The following is a 20,726-nucleotide window of genomic DNA, read 5'->3' as shown; positions in this document are numbered from 1 at the left end:
AGACCACATGATTCATTATGTTTTCCGGTTGGAAATGCTTCCAAGTCTTACAGCCTGTTTTTTTCAACGTAGCGAACGGGCCAATAAAAGAACCAAACCACAACAGTGTTTTACCAGGAGGATCTGTGGTGTGGCTGGTGGTGACGGGTAACCAAAACACGCCCAATTCGCTGAACTGGTCCACGAGTAAACACAGGAGACCTGTGCGTATAGATATGGGGAAAAAAAAGAATCGCAAGCTGATCGAGTGACCGGGTCTCGGTTGGCCGGTTGGGTGACATGCCAGACAAGCTCTGTGTGTGAGCCCTACCACTCGTCCACTCCCCTGGTTGAGTCTACCTCCTCCATGGACGGTTGCAGGCATGGACCAGGGTTCCATGACTCCACGGCCGCCTCGCAATCAGCCCGTTTGCGGCCAGAGCTTATTAGCCGGTCAACGGTATTTTTTTCTCATAATAAATTAGTATTAGTCGAGCTTATCAGTTCAGAAACCAACCAACGAACAGGCTGAATAGACCGACCAACGTATATATGCCCTGTTCGCTTGGCTGATAAGCTATGACTAAAAATACTATTGACTGATTTATTATGATAGAAAAATATTATTTATTGATCGACAAAATATGGACTTATAACGCAAACGAACAGCACTGTATACAGCGCCACAGCCGAGAGATCCCGGAGATAATAAATAATAAAATAAAACAAAAGAAGTGGATTGGGCCTGCTGGGCGCGAGCCCCACCACCAGCACGTCCTCCCCCCCCCCCCCCCCACCCCCACCTGGCCCCTTCACCTTCCATTCCGTCGTTCCCCTTCTCTCCATCCAGCTGCTCCTTCCATTCCCTCCCCTGCCTGCCCCTGTCCTTTCCTCGCCCTTGCCCTCCGCGCCATACTAGAACAGAATGTTCTACTAGTTCTTGGATGCTCTCGCACCCGCAACATTCCCTTCCCTTGTACGGCCCGCCCCTTCCATAAACAAAAACCAACCCCGCGCCGCCTGCCTCCCCTCTCTCTCCTCGTCCCACGGTATCCGCCACGGGGTTCTTGCCTCCAGGGGTCCGCCCGTCCCTTCTTCCTCGTTACCCTGACCAGTGGGTTTAGCGCACGCACGCGCAAGCGCCGGCGGTTGATTCCCCGCGTAAAGCTTGGATCTTGGCGCGTGGACTGCCGTAGGTGCCGGCGGCGGAGAGGCCGCGAGGGTCTGGTAGGAGAGCGTCCTCTTCGGACGGCGCGGCGGTGGTGTGGTGTGAACAGGCCACGGATTTCTCTGTCCCGGGTTCAGGTACGCGATTTCTCTCTCGTTCCCTTTTTATTTCCAAATAAAGCTCCCTAATTCCGGCGTGCGAATTCCTCAAGTCCTGACCGATCCCCTCTCCTGTATCAGAATCACTTCTCTGCAGATGTGCAACTTCGTCTGGCTCTTCCGCGTGCTCTGGCGGATCCTCAGCGTCGCCTTCTGAGCCTCCCACACCCCGCGCTCTCCACTTCGCCGCGGCCGTCGGCTCCCGGACTGGACTGAGTGGGGAAAGTTTCCCGTCGGTCCAAGCGCGTCGCGTGCGGTGCGGGCGGAAAGCCGGGACGCTGCTGCCTTAGTCTCACACAAGGAACCCCCGCGCCCCGCGCACCCATTCATGTAGTGTGGTGGTGTCCACGGTACTGCTGGGTGGCCTTGGAGGTTGGAACCAGCTGCAGCTCCGTCCCGGACGATGGCCTGCCTCAAGCTGGGATCCAGGGCTGATGTGTTCCGGAAGCAAGGGCAGGAGTGGTACGCACTTTCCCCTGCCATGTTGCCTTGCCATGCCTAATCTGCACATTCATTTGTTTATTTATTTGTTTATATATAACTGGCGTACTAATTGATTTATTTGTGCAATGCTTAATTGACTGATTTGCGCAATGTTTAATTGACTGATTTGATGATACAGTTATTATGTATCATTGTTATACCTACGACCACAATAGACCACTAGCATTTGTCTATGCGCCGAATCAAAGGTGCCATGCATGATACTAGAAGCTGCCGTACATCCACTGCCAAACCTCTTCTTCTTGGCTCTATCTGCGGCTCTGCTTATAGTATATAACCCATTTCTCTCGAATGGCTGGGATTCAATCAGAAAGTGGGAACCAGCTATAAGAGATTGGAAACCTTATCTTTTGTTTTTGGCTGCTACCACTTTCTGGATAGATTTACTATCAGTGGTCGAAAATACAGCCTGTTAATACGAGCCCGCTAAAATTTCTGTTTCGATGCATTCTAGGCAACGACGAAATTCGATTTGTTGGTGGAGGCCAACATTTCTTTTCTTTTGTACTGCTTTGGAACTTATTGAAGTGAAGGCAGTAGTGGGTACATAGAGCGCGTGTAGTGAGGAAATCTTGTCCTAGGTTTAGTATTTACAGCCGCGATATCCCCCTTTTATTTGCCAATTATTTCCGTTGACTTTGGGGGCTTGTATTATGATCTGACTTGTAAGGCCCCGTTTAGATACGAAAATTTTTGGCTTTTGGCTACTGTAGCACTTTCGTTTGTATTTGTCAAAAATTATCCAATTATGGACTATTTAGGCTTAAAAGATTCGTCTCGCCAATTACAGGCAAACTGTGCAATTAGTTATTCTTTTTACCTACATTTAATGCTCCATACATGTGCCGCAAGATTTGATGTGACGGGAAATCTTGAAAAATTTTGGATTTTGGGTGGGATCTAAACAGGGCCTAAGTGCCTCGCACATGGTGAGCACTAAATGGACCGAATTTGGTCCTTCACACTTTGCACTGTCACCACATTATGCTGGGTACTCTGGCTGATACTGGCCCTGCCGCGTGTAAATACACTTCTGCAATTATGCTACTTGAGATAACTTATTGCTCTACCTAGTACAACGCCTGAGCTTTGAAGAACTATCTTTTATTACTGAACAATCTCTTACTTAGAACTGCCTATTTGGGTCAGGAGCAGAAGAACATATGTGACCGTTGTTCAAAATTTATCAGTAGTGTTGATAACAATTGATCAAGTATTTTTAATCTTTTTTTAGCCCTCTCTTGGTAAAGCTGAAGTTTGTTCTCTCTCTCTCTCTCACTCTGTCTGTCTTTGAAATAGCAGGCCTTGATAGCTTCATGGTGTTGGATAATCTGTACTGTTAAACTGTCTTTCATGTTTCTGAATAGCAACTGTATGCCCATAACCAGGGATACGATGACATGATGCCTATTGTGGATCCTTTTCATGATGGGCAAGAAAATTATTATCTTGCATGGTTTACTGGGATGAGTTCTCTACTTATTTTCATGCATGTCCCTCTGTTAAAGTTGTCAAAGTACATGTTTTACTAAAGGTTCAGTTATCCAAAGAGAAAATGAATGCTGAAAAGTTAATGTCCATTATGTTACAGGTACTGCACATCTGGTCTTCCCAGTGATATAACTGTGGTAGTTGGGGAACAGTCTTTCCATCTTCACAAGGTAAATTTTCATCAAAAACATCCACAACTGTTTCTTTCTTTCGTACCGTTTTCCATTGCTTCACACCATTTGTGCAATTGACTCATTTCTTTGAATTTGGGTCTGTTACAGTTTCCTCTATTATCAAAAAGTGGCCTGTTAGAGAAGCGTATCAGAGAGAAAATCGATAAGGGGGACGATAGCTGTACCATTGATCTATCTGACATTCCTGGTGGAGCAAAGGCTTTTGAACTGGCTGCCAAATTTTGCTATGGTGTAAAGTTTGAAATGACTGCCTCCAACGTTGTACACCTTCGTTGTGCTGCTGATTATCTTGAGATGACAGAAGAGATATCTGAGGAAAATTTGATCGCACAGACCGAGTACTTCCTCACCCAAACAGTCCTCAGGAGCTGGAAGGATTCAGTCAAGGCGCTTCAAACTTGTGACAATGTCCTTGAAGTTGCTGAAAGATTGCAAATTGTAAAGAGGTGTGTAGACTCTATTGCAACTAGATCATGCAGTGACCCTGATCTATTTGGATGGCCTGTAGCCCAGTATGGAGGCCCCATGCAGAGTCCTGGAGGGAGTCTCTTGTGGAATGGTATTAGCACAGGAGCAAGGCCAAGAAATAGCAGCCCGGATTGGTGGTATGATGATGTCTCATGTTTAAGCCTTCCGTTATACAAAAAACTCATCTCAGCCATGGAGTATCGGGGCATCAGTCAGGAGATTATTGTTGGATCCCTTAACCATTATGCGAAAAGGCGTTTGCCTGGTTTGAATCGGCGTAAAAGCATCAGTGATGTCAGCAACTGTCTTTCTATGACTAGTTTAACATCCATCCCTTCTGAAGATGACCAGAAATATCTTCTTGAGGAGATCGATCGACTACTACCTTTCCAAAGGGGTGTTACATCATGCAAGCTACTTTTTGGCCTTCTGCGCACAGCAATCTTCTTGAAAGCCAATCCCTCCTGCATGTCGAACTTGGAGAGACGGATAGGTATGCAGCTTGACAAGGCCAGCCTGGAAGATCTTTTGATACCGAATGTCTCTGATTCTGTGGAAACACTGTATGATGTGGACTGTGTGCAGAGGATTGTAGACCATTTCTTGGCAATGGACCAAGAAACTGGTGGGGCCTCCCCTGGCATTGGTGAAGATGGGCAAATGTTAGCCTCACCATATTTAATGCCAACAACGATGGTTGCTAAGTTGATTGATGGTTATCTAGCTGAAGTTGCACCAGACATGAACTTGAAGCTGCCAAAGTTTCGGTGTTTGGCTGCTGCTATACCAGATTATGCTCGTCCAATAGATGATGGGCTTTATCGTGCTATTGACATATATCTCAAGGTAACACTTGGTTTTATTTGCTCTTTGTGAAAGTTTTCACTTCCTGAAGAACACAGATAAAGTTAAATTTTCACTGCGTATGTGTTTCACAGTTCTTTCATATCATATCCTACAATATTGGTAGTATCATTGCATTGGAAAGGAATTGGTGGATGGCTGTTCTCACTGTTCATAGTTCCAACGATTAGGTTTAGAAACCTACTCCCTCCGTCCTAAAATAAATGTCGCTATGGTATCCGTGCTGGTCAAACTTATTTTAAGTTTGACTAGATTTGTAGAGAATATTAGCAATATTTGTATCTCCAAATAAGTTTGTTATGAAAATAGATTCAATGATCTATCTAATGATACTGATTATGTATATTAATATTTTTGTATATATTTGGTCAAAGTTAAAAATGTTCGACTCATCGAAAAGCAAGAACGCCACTTATTTTGGGACGGAGGGAGTATGATTTTTGTTGCATCGAGAATTCGAAATGATGCTTACTCGACAATGTTGTATTCAAGTCATATTCTGATATCGTTGTTGCATTTTAATTGCACATAGGACATAATTTACCCTGTATTTATTTATGTAACAGAATGTTTGGCAATTATCACACAGATCGATCACCTTCATGTTTAATTTGCTCACAGTCCACTTTGTTTTCGTTTGGTAGGCGCACCCACATCTGTCAGAATCAGAGAAGGAAGAGCTCTGCCGGGTGATGGACTGCCAGAAGCTGTCCCTGGAGGCCTGCACGCACGCAGCTCAGAACGAGCGCCTCCCTCTCCGCATCATCGTGCAGGTCCTCTTCTTCGAGCAGCTCCAGCTACGGAGCTCAATCGCGGAATGCCTCATGATCTCGGAGCCCCTTGATGGTGTTGGTGGCGGCGGCGTCTCGCGGCAGCTTGGCGGCCTGCCTGTCTCGGGCGAGCACCACCGTGGCGCCGGCTGGCCCCTGGCTGCCAGGGAGAATCAGACGCTTCGGGAAGGCATGGACAGCATGAAGCAGCGGGTGTTTGAGCTGGAGAAGGAGTGCTCCGCCATGAGAGAGGACATCGAGCGGCTCGGCCGCAGCCGGAGCGCCGGCAAGAGCAGGTTCCCGTTCGCGCTCACCGCAAAGCCCGTCTGCAGCACCAAGGACAAGGAGGCTGCTCCGGAGACGTCGAAGTCAAAGTCAAAGTCAAAGGCAGTGGCGACGGGGAGCGAGGACAAGCTGGCCGTGGTCAAGGGTGGCGCTGCCAGTGATGGCGCGCTGCAGCTGAAGCACAGGAAGCACAAGATGAACCTGTCAGCCTGTTAGATATCTACAAACACACAGTATAGGCCCTGGATCAACACGACTGAGGGAGACACTATCGATATAATTGTGATCCTCATGTTTTTTGGCATTTGCTCAGTGAAAATCCATAGCGTTACCAGCATCTTTTGGACTTCGACATCCATAGTTCCAGGGGGAATATGCTCCAGCTGTTCCATGCTTTCCGTTGTACTTGTACATGGCCATGAATCTGATAGTAATTTACTAGTAGAATCCAACCAAGTTTCTGTGAAATTTCTGGGCTCCAAACCGACTCTCAAACCTCAAATTTGAAAGGGCATACGCATTGATTCGGATAAATGCATTGTCACTTTTTCTTCTCAAATCAATTTGGGTGAAAACCCGAACGAGACTGCCTGCCGTTTTTTAGTATTTTGAATTGAAATATGATTCCATTGGACTGCTGAAAGTGTTTATATTCAAGCATCTCAATGATGGACTGTTCGCTTCTGCTTATTGCGGCTGTTTGGGCTGCAGCTGCACAGCACAGCCCAGCAGCAGCCCAGGCCTGCTCGCTTCTGCTTACTGCGGTTGTTTGGGCTGCAGCTGCACGGTACAGCCCATCGGCTGCACCCAGATTTCCATTCGAGCCTTTTACCTGTGTGCCATTATGAAAGATAGTCTTACACCCAGACTTTCCTTCGAGCCTTTTATCTTGGTGCCATGATGCTAAACTTTCTTGCCTTCCACGCCATTATGTCCATATTTGCCTCGAACGGTGTCAAACCACAGCAAAAAAAAGTCTAAAATGCCCTCAGAAATTTATTTTCTCATTTTCTTTTCTTCCTCACTTATTTTATTTCCTCCCTCTATTCTATCCGATCGGCTGGGCAGCTTCTGCATAGATCCGCGTGCCTCCATGCTGCCGTGCGTCCATGAACTGGTCGGCGCCCATGGCCCACGCCAGCATGGCCACCCCGGCGGCGGCCTCCTCCAGCCCTTAGTTCCAGCCCACGGCGCGGTGGCGCAACACCTCCACCTACGGCGCCCACCCGTGGATCACCAGCCCGCGTGACACCGTGCCCGCCTTGAACCCGTCCGACACTGTAGTGCCCGTCCTCGCCGCCCACACGAACGCTGCCGAGCTTCGCGCCAGCTTCGCAAAGCCCACACGAACGCAGCTATAGATGTCAACGAGGCCCCGTTCCCCGAATCCCCGCGGGGAATTCACCCATTAGGGGACGGGGATGGTATGAATTCTACCCCCACGGGAGATTAAACGGGGCCGAAGTTATCCCCGTCGGAGATCACGGGGGCGGGGATGGTATGTAGGCCCCCGTCCTCGCTCCCCGCGGGGACTCGATTCCAAAGGCCCATATACTGGCAAGGCCCAATACCTGTGATATATAAGCAATGTTGTAACCCTAGCTCCTGTAACACCCGTAAATCGTTTATTAAAACACTACATGAGCATCATGGTTATGTGTTAATGCATGTGATATAGTGTGTAGATCAAATTTCGTAACTCGAAACGATCAACGGAAACGCGAAATGAAAGTTACATTTCATAGTCCCGATATATCACTTAGGGTTTTAAACCAATTTTTATTAAGTGAAAATGCTATAGAACATATATGTGCTACTTAAATAAAGTTTGAAGTGTAAACTTTGTAGATGACGATGAAATACCTGCGGTCCACGGGGATCCCCACGGGGACTAATTCCCCGACGGGGATGGGGATGGGGAGAAAGTCTCCCCCGTGGCACTTGACGGGGATAGGGATGGGGAATTTTCTTCCCCACGGGGACGGGGATGGGGAGGCACTCCCCGACGGGGAATTCCCCGTTGACATCTGGAAACGCAGCCAAGCCCACACGAACGCGGCAGCTCAGCCACGGACGCCGCCTGCGCCGGTGACAGCTAACGTACACCACGGAGCCGTCTGGGAACGCGTCCAGCCACGCGGCCACCCGTGCCGCCGCCACCGCGGTCGCCCCCGACGATGTGGCCACGCCGTCAGCGTCCGACAGCGGGCCCACTGTGAACATTTCATCGTCGGGCTGCGTAGAGGGCGTGCGACATGGCGAGGTGGAGCGCACAGGAGGAGGAGAAGGTGACGTGTGGCACGCACGGACCAGCGCGCGCGAGCAGCGCGGCATTGTCGAACGGGACGGCGACGGTGACCGCGAGGCTGCACGCGATGAGCAGCTCCTGGGCGGCGCTGACGTAGCCGAAGAACTGACCGGTGAGGGCGTTGGGCACCCAGAACCTCTGCTCCTTCCACCACGTCTGCAGCGCGATCCTCCGCTTGTTAGCCTGCTGCCGACGTTGTGGTGCGCGAGCACTAGGGCACCCGCGCACGCTGCGGTGGCTCCCGGCGGCAATGGCCCATGGCGGCGACCACGACCCGGGGACGGAGCGGCACACGCGTAGAGGAAAAGAAGGCGTAGCCGCAACGGGTTTGGTTGGGGCTGAGGACGGCTGCAGGTAGTGGAACACGGCGGCGCTGCGAGCTCTGCTCGCCGGCCATGGTGGTTGCGACAGTGCTCTGTCGTTCTCTATCCCTGAGCTGTAATTGACCAAGGTAGGTAGTCTATCTGAACCACCTTGCCCTCCTCTCCCTCCCCATGGTCTTGGATTAAAAAATGGTGAAGCTCCATAGAGCTGCCATGGTTGTTGCGGTGGCGCTGCTGTGCCCCTTCACTTGCTCGCTCGTCCGGACTGGCCGGAGCACGCGATGGTGGGGGGCGCGCAGCCGGCGGCGGGGCGCACGACCGACGGTGGGGTGCGCGACCAAGACGCCGCAACCGCGGCGGAGCTGGGCGAGGTCCGTGGTGAAGTCCGCGCGGGCTCTGGCGGCGTGGTCGCGCAGGCAGTGAGCTCCGACAGTGGCGCGCGCAGGGGCACGACTGGAGCCGAGGAGACACACACGGTCGACGGCGAGCTACGCGCGTCCAACATCGAGCTCGGGGTGGACTCGCCTCGCCGCGCGCATCTGTCTCTGCCCTCGAGGTCGGCCACGCGCTGATGTTCGCGCAGGCCACGCCTGCCGAGCCACTGTCATAGGCCTGTTTTGATAAGATGGAAGTAGAGGAAGATGACAAGATGAGGAGGAAGATGATGACTAGGTCACTTACGGCTTGGCCCCACCTGTTAGAGGAAGAAGGGTATTCTATGATTCGTCAATGGTCGAGCCCGCATATTAGAACTGTGAAACGGTGGAAATCTAGCGGAAGTGGACGAAACGGGGTGGAAAGCAAGAAAATTTATCGTCATGGCACTCGGATGCGTTCAAATTTTTTTTTTTTTGTGGCATATGAGTGTGAACCTCTTTCCTAATGGCACACATGTGAAAGGCTCCTTCCCTTCCCCCCGTCTTCTCCGTCCTTCGGTTCCGGCGGATTCGAGTCTCGAGAGGACTCGCCTGCTCTAGGGTTTGGTGCCCCAGTCGCTGCCCGCGTCTCCGCCCTCCGGCCAGGTCACTGGCGCTAGGAGGCGTTAAATCGAGTTGACGACGCCTCTCTCACCCGCCCCCCATCGACGTCGAGGGGCATTCCTGGGCGGCGTCGGCGACCTCGCGCGGATTCTGTCACCCGTTCCGGCGTTCCCCACCGCTGGCGGGCGTTCCTCGCAGCGACGGCGAGCCCGCACGCGCGCACCTCCGCGCACTACTGACTCTTATGTGCAGATCGAGCCGTCCCGCCAAGGTGAGTATCCTCTATCCGGACGTAGCTTTGTTGCGTACAACTGTACAAGCGTTCCCCGTCAACTCAATCCCGTGAAACCCATGCTTAATTGCACTAAGAGCGTACTAAGTCATTAGTGAGCATGACAGATTTTCCTTTATAAGGAGAGTTGACAATCTGTGAGCATGAGAGATCTTCACTTAAGGTTGACATAGCAGCCTGAAATTTGTTTAAGCAATAGAAACTATATATCAGTTAATGTTGACATAGAAGCATCCTCCATATTATGAGTGGATGTTTCACTCTGTTTTTTTATGCAACTTATGAACTTAAAGCAGCAATGGGCATGCATATGTTCTCGACATAATCCAAGCAATAGCTGCAAATAGCTCCCTTAAGCATATGTATTCATGTTGCTGCGTGTACTAATTTTACTTCTACCTTTTGGTTGGTCCCTAAAAAAATAGCTTCTGTTAATTTCTATACGCTGCATTCAGCTCTAGAAGATAGTGGTTGCAAGATAAGTTTTGGATCCATGTATTGCACCTTGCTTTCAAACTAAGTGGCACTTCTGCAGAACATTTTTTACAACAGTTTTTTGCTCCTAGAGTTCGATTTTAGGCCAACTCAAATGTAAGTGCAGTTTCAGTCCTAGGGCAACTATGGAATCGTGCAGGCATCTACTGATTCGAAATTTGTGTTTGTTCATGACCTGTTGTATCATGTAAATATAGATTTGTGTTCGGCATCTTTTGCATATTGGTTCCTTTTTTTAGACATGTTTCATATTTTCTCCGCCAGTGGGTAATTATTACTGTGTGCAGTATGTCGATTTGCTTCCAGTCCTTTTCAACTCCAACTTGTTACTTGCCTGTTCCAGTCCTGTGTTGGACATTTCGGTAGAGTTTCTGAATTCTGATCTACATCTGATATCTCTTTATTGTTCCTGTAATAGTTCAAGCATAAAGGTTTCTTGCTATGAAATCAGTGAAGTTGACGAAGCTTGCACTTTATACAACACCAATTATCAGTTAGAAACTCAGAAAATAAACATCTATCCTGATAATTCTGACTGAAAGGTGACAACTCTGGCTTACTCCTCGATGTCATCATGCTCTCCACCTGAAGTTCGTGGCTACGATTTGCATACAACTCCAGCAAGGCACAATCCCATCATGGCAAGTGTTAGTTACTTTACCCTGTATCTTGCTTTTGGTAATGCATGTGTGACGTATAAATCTTGTAAGTAGAAAGACATATAATGCAAAGTTACACACAGATGGATCGAGGCCGTGCTCATTGGGATGACCACACTACAAGAATGTTCCTGGACCTTTGCATCGCTGAGAAGGAAAAGGAAAACTATAACAGTAAGGGGTTAACCAAGATAGGGTGGCACAATCTGTATCGCAATTTCAAAGAACACACACGCAGGGTTTATGATACCAAACAGCTGCAGAACAAATTTAACAGCCTGAAAAGGATGTACAATTTATGGAGGCAACAAAACGACAAGACTAGAGGCGGGTGGGACAAGAATTCAAGCACCATTACACAAGATGCTGACGCATGTGACAATCAAATCACGGTGACTACAGTTTGTTATGTTTAATGTCAATTCTTTTTTTTCGTTGAGTTTAAAAGTGCTCCTGTAGTTGGACATCCGATTGTTATCAATTGCAGAAAAGTTTATGTTGAATTGTCCTCAATCTTACGTATTCACCGTTACTGGCTTGTAGGAGAATAGTGCAGCAGAAGACTTTCGTGGCAAGGCGCTTGCACACGAGGATGCGCTCACCATTCTTTTTGGCTCCATGGATGGCAAAGACAGTACAAAGTTGTGTGTTGGTGGTGATAGGACACCAAGTGGGGGAGGTGAAGATAACGGTGCACGAGTGTCAGAGGTCAATATCGGATGTCCGGAGGAGAACATAGGATGCTATAGGATTGGCCGTGTGTCCCAATGGTCAAGCCAGGAGCATATGGTTGACAGCCGCCCAACCAAGAGGTATAAGAATACAGGGTACTATGGCGAACTCATATCTGAGAGCATGCTTGAAAGTAGGAATGAAAGCAATGCCATCTGGCGTGAGCAAGAGGAGGTGATAGAGTTGCTGCAGCTTGTAGAAAAGGATGGTGTATCTCAAGGATCTGAGTTGTTTTTTATAGCTACTGAGCTATTTAGGTCACCAATCCGACGTGCGGCCTTTAGGTGCATTACCACTCCAAAGAACCGAATTGCATGGATCCGATGGACTTGGGATAATGTTAAGATGTGATATGGTCCATGCTTAGTTTTCAGGTGCTTGTGCTAGGCTTGCCTGAGTGGAATGTACCCATGGTGACATAGGGACACAAGGAAGCATTATATCTGTACTGCGAATTATGTTATGCTGAACCTTCTACCCTTGTTTTAGTTTTTAGTTAATTAGATGTTGATGTTAATTACATGTTGATGTCCCTTGTTACAACTGCTTCAAATATGCAAGTCCAGTAAGTATTGGGTGATGTCAACATAAACAGCACAAAGGCTCCGCAGATGTGTATTAAAGTCTTCGTCCGGCAGTTCGTGACAAACTATTTTATTATTAAATATATACAAAGTTCCATCACAGTACGTTCTGTCAATATATACAATGCACACATAAAAGTAATAGGGTACTCGATGTCTAGCATAACCAGAAACAATCACGCGTGGCACGCCATCCAAACGATGTCTTGCTCAACTACCTTGAGTCCTCTGCTAGCTAAGGGAGACTAGTAACCGCAATGTTTTCTTATTTACAATCCAAGTGCAGAACATAGCTATGCCTGCACCAATTTATCTGAAAATCGAAGCAGAAGGATTACAATGCATAGGAAAATAATGGCGACTTCAATGACTGCATCTAAGCCCATCAATTGCTCTGCCATTTTATTAAGAGTTTCACGCCCAAGCACCTGTCAAAACATGAGCTTTAGAGTAGGTACATCTTCCAAGTATCACCAAATCAAGTGATACATATCCCTTACAGGGAAAAAATTGAGAACCAACTATTATGACAGTAACAACAGGCAACAAACTGTTACACGTGTTTCTAACTAGTTAGGGAGATATCACATGAATAGCATATAGAGGTGAAAATAAGCAACAATCTCCTTTTTACTGCTAAGTAAATCTTTATTTCACATTGTCAGGAAACTTCTTTTTGTTTACATTAAAAGAGAATCGATAAAAAAAAAGTCCTATCTAACACAGCACCTTGTAAATAAAATATCAGTTGCAGAAAACAGATGCTATCCCATGACTAGAGATTAATCTTGATTAACCATTATCTAGATGGTCTAATTGTGCATCCATGCTGTCTAGACGCTAGACATGACAGCCTTGACTAGCATTTAGATGTCATCCAGAATCTAAGACGTCTAGGACTCTAGGTGAATCATCACTGAACTATGAAAAAGGGTCTAGTTTATTCAACATACTCAAAAATGTTAATTTCCTATACTGACATACTGTATGAACTAAAGATAATATAATCCATGATAAGAGGGACAGAGGGAAGAAACTCGAACCTCTAAATGGTAATTCAATTTAACAGGGAGGTTCTGCTCTGCATGTCGGACACAGTAATGTAACATATCCAATACAGCCATATCAGTTTGGTAATCATCAGATCCTGTGTAGAATATATCAGATACTACACTCAAAATGTTTCATATTATATCATGATAAAAGTACGGATACCATACCTGGTATATCATAAATTTGCTGGGCAGGAATGTTTAGAAGCTCTGCTAACTCCTTTTGAACATGAGCACGTTGCTGTATCGATAGTCTATCACCATGTGTGACAACAACAACAGGTTTGTCATCTGCAATAAAATTTGTTATAATCACATGATGTCTACGATAGCAAGTATAAATTTATCAATAGAGAACAAACATCATTCATGAACAAGGTGACGATTAAAGCTAACAATTTAAATCAACAACCTGTATACGAGCCTCTATTCTATAGCAGGTGAGATCTGAATTGAAGAGAATATCACAGGATCAAAACATATATTTCATTCATAAAGCAGTATATGTGAACATAAATCTGTATTCAGGAAATTTCCTATGATAATAATGATAAAATGGATATATAAAGTTTGTGTGCATCTTAGCAATCCCTACCTCCAATCGATAAGAACGGATACATAAAAGTTTGATGGAGTATCTCAGTGTATCCTTTATTGTTGCTATCAGTTGACTCAAGGACAGCGACACCATCAACAACAAATATCACGAAATTGACCTTCCGGGTTATGTAACCAAGAAAACTGTATTGCCTCCCCAATGGTTTGATGTCCCCTGTCTTATTGCCTTCATCATTATCCCTGTGTAAAAATGTTCAGAAATTTAATGACTTTAAGTTATATATTGAGTTGTAAATCTTTATATGTTACTTCCTTAGCTTAAAATAATAAAGGAAGTTTGTGAAATTGAAACAGAAAAACGGAAACAACATTAAAGTATAACAATACTCTGAATGCCATGCAATGATGAGTGCAATTGTCATAAAATTCAAAACATATCCAGATCCTGGCTAGAAATACTATGTCCTGTGAAACAGAATGGGAGAATTTTCATGGTGATCCTCATTGAGGCCTTAAATTCTTATAAAGCATACAGCAGGTAGGTAAGTAATTCAGGACAGCTGTCCTATTGATGCCTGAATTCTATCATATCCGTGCACAAACGAGAGACAAAAAATCCAGTCACAATCTATAGTTAGTCCTAAGAATCTGCCTCATTCTGCAATCTGTATATGGCTGGTGACAGCTGAAATTATATTTGAACATACTGAATGGCAAAAGGTTGATTACTCGAATCTGTTGTCAGAAATATGAGAATTACTCTCTCAGAAAATAATAAACAGTTTGTACAGAGTCATACAGTGTACAATATTTTTCTAGTCTCAAGACAGAAAACAAAGAGTTAGCAAGTCACCCCTTACCACATTGTTGTCTCCCCATGGCTTATTCCTTTTGTCATCCATTGATGCAGGATTTTGAAATTTTTCTCTGGGTCATTTGACCAGCCACGTGTATCATAAACACATATGGCATTTGAATTCCTTGGAATTGGATACTCACGAAGAAAGATTGTACCATTTGATTTTGAATTGCCTAACAAAATCAATTTAGGTTTAATCGCTTGAAATCAAATTCAGTTGTACGTCACCACGAAATAGCATCCCCCAAAAAGGACAAGACTTACATGACACCAGTGCTCGAGCTGGTGCAAAAGGATCATCATCCTTGTCAAAGACCCTTGTAATTCGGTTTACAAGTGTGCTCTTGCCAGAACCTCTAGGGCCCACCAGCAGCAATGTGGTGATCTCAGGCAAGAGAAAATGTCCAGCCTTTGCGCCGCCAACTCCTTCAACCCAGTCACCAGGCTTATACCTGCTCATAGGTTGACTTTCTAATGAAGCATTTACTGAATTAGAACATAACAGAGTGAACTTTCCTAGGGATTTATAGTGCAAGGTAGCACCTTTTTTGTTTCAGTATTTATGTATGGTTGTTTCATTAAAGAAGTATAGTCACCATTTAAAGTTTTCTCAGAACAGATTACGGAGCATAGCGTATAAAGAAGAGAAAATGCAGAGCTGTAAAGCACATGCTATCATATTTACATGACTATTTACATATTTTCAGACCCTAAAGGCATCGTTTCTTCAGTTCATGCCATGAAAAAACAGCAAAACATGCACTCCATGGAAATTTAGGTATGTCTATGGTATCAGACCGTACAAGTAGTAATCCTGGAAATTTTCAGTGTAAAAAGCAGGACGAAGTGTCACAGACAAGAAGGGGTGCTTTTCCCCCAAATGCATGGTACCGTTTTCGTGCACGCAACACAATTTCATCATTATAAAAAAAGTAAAATGATCTTTTCCACTAGTCCTTCACATAGTCTTGTATATATATATCAAGAAAAAATAACAATAACAATCAGGTTACCTCGTGATGATCTCTTTCGCCTCACGCAGTTGGCGGTTGAAGTATAGCTCTTTCGCCTCACGCAGTTGGCGGTAACGGATGGCGTCCACCTCGTCGTCGTCGCAAACGCAACACTCATCTGATCCGTCGTCATCGGAGACCGGCGAGACGGCCACGTACTCGGCGAACTCTACACCCGCACAACCAGGTCAAATTCAATTGGACAGGGTGATCGTTCAAGTTAGGAACTGGGAGAGCAGTAACTCGATCAATAAGGTATGGCAAGACAATCACCAGGAGGAAGGGACTCCGAGGAGCTCGACGGTGAGGAGGGGGTGCTGGTGGGAGTGAGTTCGCCGCCGCCGCCCATGGATTCTCACCTTGGATTTCGCGCGAGCTTGGGTTTCCGCGCGGGGGTGGGGGATCGGGACGTGGGGCGAAGATGGGGACGTGGGTTAGCTTTAGTCCTTTTTAGAGCAAATATCAACCGACTACAATAATATAATTACCTATTGAAATTAAATCATTTTAATACTATTTTTATAGAATCATTAGTGGTTTTACCGTCCATCGTCCATCTAAATTATTTGTTCTAATGCCAGATTGGTCCACTGCAAATTAATTAATTATTATTTGTTTTTTCCCATCTTCCTTATTGTATTCGTCCATATCTTTCTAGTTCATAGTTGGTCATCTCTAGTACTCTCTTCATATTGGTAATTCAAGTTGTTTTGGACAAGACTTGGTTAAAGTCTCGTAAAGTTCTCATCTTTTTCCCCCTTTTTATCGTCAAATAAAAATTGCGGTAAAGTTTTTGCAATCCTTTCTAAAAACATTGGGAATATAAATCATGAATAAATTGTTGAGTTCGAAAATGTAAAAACTATATGAATAGATCTATCTTCAAAAGTACTTTCATAAAAATATACATATATAACCTTTTAATAAATATTTTTTTATAAAAATAAAAAGTTAAAGTTACGCTTTAAAGACCGTATCGCTGTCCAAAATGACTTGAATTACTAGAGAGAGTAGTTTTTTAGAGTAGTACAAGTCCTCGATATGATGTAGCTATAAGCGGAGATGAAAGCTTTAGTTTGGTTTTGGTGAATTGATGAAACCCTAAGTGTTAACCTAGTTTATCAAAGTGATTATGAGATAGGTAGCACTACTCTAAGTGGTGAAGCAAATAAAGATCATGCCATGATGATGGTGATGCCATGGTGATGATCAAATGCTTAGATTTGGAAAAGAAGAAATAGAAAAACAAAAATCTCAAGGCAAAGGTGAAATTGATAGTAGCTTTTCGGTTTAAGTGATCGAGACACTTAGTGACTGTGATCACATTTAGGATCGATAGTCGTACTATTAAGAGGGGTAAAACTCGTATCGAAATACGGTTATCACAGTGTCACTAGATGCTCTAACTCATTGCATATGCATTTAGGATCTAGTAAAGTGCTAACACCCTTAAAAATATTTGAGAAAATATGCTAACACATGTGCACAAGGTGATACACTTGGTGGTTGGCACATTTGATCAAGGGTGGTGAAGTTTAGGGTCAAAAGGAGAAGTTTCGTATTGACCGGACTCTGCCTTGGGCAGTGACTGGACTCTGACCTCGCTTCCGGTCACTGGCGCGCAGTGAAGGCCGCCCTCGTTCCCTTGACCAGACGCTGAAGAGAAAGAGGGTCCGGACACGCCGAGGGTGCGTCCGATCACCTAGTGACGTACGCTTATGCAAGCAACAGAGAGAGGCTGAGTTGACCAGACGCAGGCCTAGGTCCGATCATGAGCCACCGGACGCGTCCGGTCGTGAATTTCCACCTCTGGAACCTTACTGGAACTGACCGGATGCCAGGCGATAGTGTGTCCGATCGCAACTTAACACATGGCGCAAAGCAGACTAGCCGTTAAGATCGGGCGCTCAACATTTAAGGCTGATGACACGTGGCAAGCATTGGGCAACCGGTCGCTGGGGTCCTACGTTCGGTCAGCCCATGTTTTAGAGGACTGAGGAGCCAATGGCTCTATTTCGTTGGGGGCTCTATTTAAAGACGTGTGGCTGGCTCTAGCTCACTCTCTTGGCCATTTGCATTGGCATAACAACCTTGTGAGCTTCGCCAAAGCCCTCCTACTCATCTCCATCGTTGATTCATCATCTTTGTGAGATTAGGAGTGAATCTAAGTGCATTGCTTGAGTGTTTGCATCTAGAGGCACTTGGTGTTCGTGTTTCGCTATAGGATTCACTTGTTACTCTTGGTGGTTGTCACCATCTAGATGGCTTAGAGCAGCGAGGATCATCGAGCGGAGGTTGGTGATTGTCTCTGGCTCCGATAGCGGTGATTGTGAGGGATTTTTGACCTTTCCCTAGTGGAGAGCCAGAAGGTACTCTAATAAATTGCTCATGGCTTGTGTGATCCTCATCTTGTGTTGGTTGTGCGGCACCCTATTGAGGGTTTGGCGTGTGATGCCAATTAGCACGTGAATCTCCAAGTGAGTGAATTGCCACAACAAGGACTAGCTTGCCGGCAAGCAAGTGAACCTTGGTAAAAAAAATCATTGTGTCATCATTTGATTCCGAGGTGATTGGTCTTCATTGGTATTCATTCTTGTGATTGATTGGTTCATTTCTCGACTCGGCGGTATAACCATCTTGCTCTCTCTCTTCATATTACCATAAACTAGTTGTCAAGCTCTTTAGTGTAGCTAGTCGTGAGAGCTTGTTAGTTTGGTTAGTATGGCTCTTAGTTAGCCTTTGAGAGCACACTAACTTAGTGTAGTGACATAGCCATTATGTGGATAGAGACTATAGAAACTAGAATTATGGTAGGTGGCTTGCTTTTTTAGTAGGCTAGTACAACACTCATTTCACCTCAGATTTGTCTAACCGGTTTGCTAAGTGTTGTTGTAGAAATTCTTAATAGGCTATTCACCCCCTCTATCTATTAGGACCTTTCAAGTGGTATCGGAGCCAGGTCACCGTGATTTAAGGCTTAACAACCTTCGGTGTCAAAATGGCTCAAATCAACAACACCAAGAAGCCACCCCAATTTGATGGCATAAATTATCTATATTGGAAGTCCAAGATGATAACACATATCAAGTCAATCAATAGAAGGGTGTAGAAAGTGGTAGAAACCTAAATTGAGATTGTCAATTTGGAGAATCCCACCGCGACTAAAGAAGTGCTTCTCTAAAACAATGATATTGCTCTAAGTGCCATTCATGATGCAATTGATGAGAGAACATTTGAGCAAATAAAAAACATTGAGATGTCTCATGACACTTGGAAGAAATTGGAAGAATTATTCGAGGGCACCAAGGCAATGAAGGGTGCAAAGGCATACATTCTCAAGGAGAAATTTGCTAGCTTTAAGATGAAGGAAGATAAGAGTGTGCCGGACATGTTCTATTAGATGGAAGTGCTTATCAATGATCTCAAAGCACTTGGTGAGAAGGTGGAGGACAATGACTTCTCTCATAAGTTCTTGAAATGCTTACCCACAAGATTTGGCATGTTGGTCACCTTGCTAGTGAGGACTGGTTTGGACACAATGACACCAAACCAAATCTTGGGAGATATCATGATCGATGATGCTTATAGAGATGATGATGAGAAGAGAAAAAAGAAGGAGAAGAAGGATAACAAGAAGAAGAGTGTGGCATTCAAGGCCACATCATCCAAGGTCAAAGCAAAACAAGAATCATCAAGTGAAGGTAAAGACTTGAGCTTTGATGAGATGGATGGTGAGAAGATGGCTCTCTTTGTCAAAAGATTTGGCAAGTTCATGATGAAGAAGGGATATCGTGCTAGAAGAAAGAAGTCTTCATCTATGAACAAGGAAGAGTCAAGAAGGTGCTTCAATTGCGGAAGCAAAGATCATCTTATTGCTCAATGCCCATACAATAGTGACAATGATGATGACAAGAAAAATAAGAAGAAGAACAAGAAGGAAAAGAAAGAGAAGAAGGACAAGATGACCTTCAAGAAGAAGAAGGGTGATTCATATGTGGTCACTTGGGATAGTAATGCTTCCTCAAGTGATGATGATAGTGATGATGACAAGACCACCAAGAAAAAAGGCACTTACAAGCATTGCTATCAATGAGAAGCCTTCTCTCTTCGACACTCCATCATGCTTCATGGCTAAGACCACTAAGGTACAAACTTGTGATGATGGAAGTGATGAGGAACATGATAATAAAAATGAAAATGAAAGTGATAGTGATGATAATGAACCAACTAAGGATGAACTACTTAGCATGCTAGTTGATGCTAAAGAACACTTCGACATTAAGAGAAGAGAATGCAAAAGCTTGTGTAAGAAATTAAAAGCCCTTAAGCAAGCCTTTCATGAGCTCAATGCATTGAGGAAGCCCATGAGAAGCTTGGAAAGGCTCACAAGAAGCTTAAAAAAGTTCATTCCTCTTTGCTTGATGAGCAAAATAAGAAGTATGTTAAGACATATAATGTAGGCTTAACTTGTGACTTAATTAATGAATCATTATATAAGCCTATTATTGTTGCTCCCACTAACCCTTCTTGTAGCACTTCTACTTCCACCTCATCTAGTAGTGATGGTTTCACTTGTGATGTCTCACTAATGGTTGAGAATGAGACCCTTAAGAAGGAGGTTAATGAGCTCACTCACACCTTGGCTAAGGCCTATGGTGGTGAGGATCGCTTGCTTATGTGCTTGGGTTGCTAAAAGAGCTTCTCTCTACAAAGATGGATTGGGCTATACCCCCAAGAAAGACAAGGCGACCTTTGCTCCTCACAAGACTAGTTTTGTGAAGAACAATGGTCGATTTTGCACTAGTTGCAAGCAAGTTGATCATAAAGAGCATGAATGCAAGAACAAGAGAAAAAATGCTAATGTATCCTCAATTAAGATTAATTCTTTCTATGTGCTTACCAAGGGTGTAAATAGTGTAAAGGCTAAGTTTATTAGTACACCATGGATGGGCTCAAGGAAGAAAGTCATTTGGGTATCAAAGAGCTTGGT

The 20,726-nt window shown here is 45.1% G+C and overlaps 3 protein-coding genes across 7 annotated transcripts; 2 read left to right on the top strand and 1 right to left on the bottom strand.

Moving 5' to 3' along the window:
- Positions 1 to 816: 816 nt before the first annotated feature.
- On the top strand, positions 817 to 6,349 carry LOC136499081 (BTB/POZ domain-containing protein At1g30440-like). The gene is made up of 5 exons (XM_066494779.1): positions 817 to 1,284; positions 1,387 to 1,767; positions 3,401 to 3,470; positions 3,582 to 4,808; positions 5,471 to 6,349. The coding sequence occupies exons 2-5, from the start codon at positions 1,709 to 1,711 to the stop codon at positions 6,095 to 6,097; spliced, it is 1,983 nt and encodes a 660-aa protein (XP_066350876.1). The 5' UTR covers positions 817 to 1,284; positions 1,387 to 1,708; the 3' UTR covers positions 6,098 to 6,349.
- A 3,043-nt stretch (positions 6,350 to 9,392) lies between these two features.
- On the top strand, positions 9,393 to 12,183 carry LOC136500596 (L10-interacting MYB domain-containing protein-like). Of its 4 annotated transcripts, none has more exons than XM_066495985.1 (4): positions 9,393 to 9,763; positions 10,822 to 10,920; positions 11,022 to 11,330; positions 11,482 to 12,183. In XM_066495985.1, the coding sequence occupies exons 1-4, from the start codon at positions 9,737 to 9,739 to the stop codon at positions 12,019 to 12,021; spliced, it is 975 nt and encodes a 324-aa protein (XP_066352082.1). In that variant the 5' UTR covers positions 9,393 to 9,736; the 3' UTR covers positions 12,022 to 12,183. The 4 variants fall into 4 exon arrangements, with proteins under 4 accessions (XP_066352082.1, XP_066352081.1, XP_066352084.1 ...); XM_066495984.1 differs by having other exon boundaries at positions 10,822 to 10,926; XM_066495987.1 differs by having other exon boundaries at positions 10,698 to 10,920.
- Positions 12,184 to 12,412: 229 nt separating this feature from the next.
- LOC136500595 (uncharacterized) lies at positions 12,413 to 16,184 on the bottom strand. 2 transcript variants are annotated; one of them, XM_066495983.1, is made up of 9 exons: positions 16,010 to 16,184; positions 15,793 to 15,905; positions 15,737 to 15,756; positions 14,988 to 15,175; positions 14,725 to 14,896; positions 13,902 to 14,104; positions 13,475 to 13,597; positions 13,298 to 13,401; positions 12,413 to 12,682 (listed from the first exon to the last, which is right to left on the bottom strand). In XM_066495983.1, the coding sequence occupies exons 1-9, from the start codon at positions 16,083 to 16,085 to the stop codon at positions 12,548 to 12,550; spliced, it is 1,134 nt and encodes a 377-aa protein (XP_066352080.1). In that variant the 5' UTR covers positions 16,086 to 16,184; the 3' UTR covers positions 12,413 to 12,547. The 2 variants fall into 2 exon arrangements, with proteins under 2 accessions (XP_066352080.1, XP_066352078.1); XM_066495981.1 differs by having other exon boundaries at positions 15,737 to 15,905; positions 16,010 to 16,183.
- Between the last annotated feature and the right edge of the window lie 4,542 nt (positions 16,185 to 20,726).

Source organism: Miscanthus floridulus, chromosome 13 (genome assembly GCF_019320115.1).
Source record: "Miscanthus floridulus cultivar M001 chromosome 13, ASM1932011v1, whole genome shotgun sequence".
Lineage (NCBI taxonomy): Eukaryota > Viridiplantae > Streptophyta > Magnoliopsida > Poales > Poaceae > Miscanthus > Miscanthus floridulus.
This window is presented reverse-complemented; position numbering and strand designations above follow the sequence as displayed.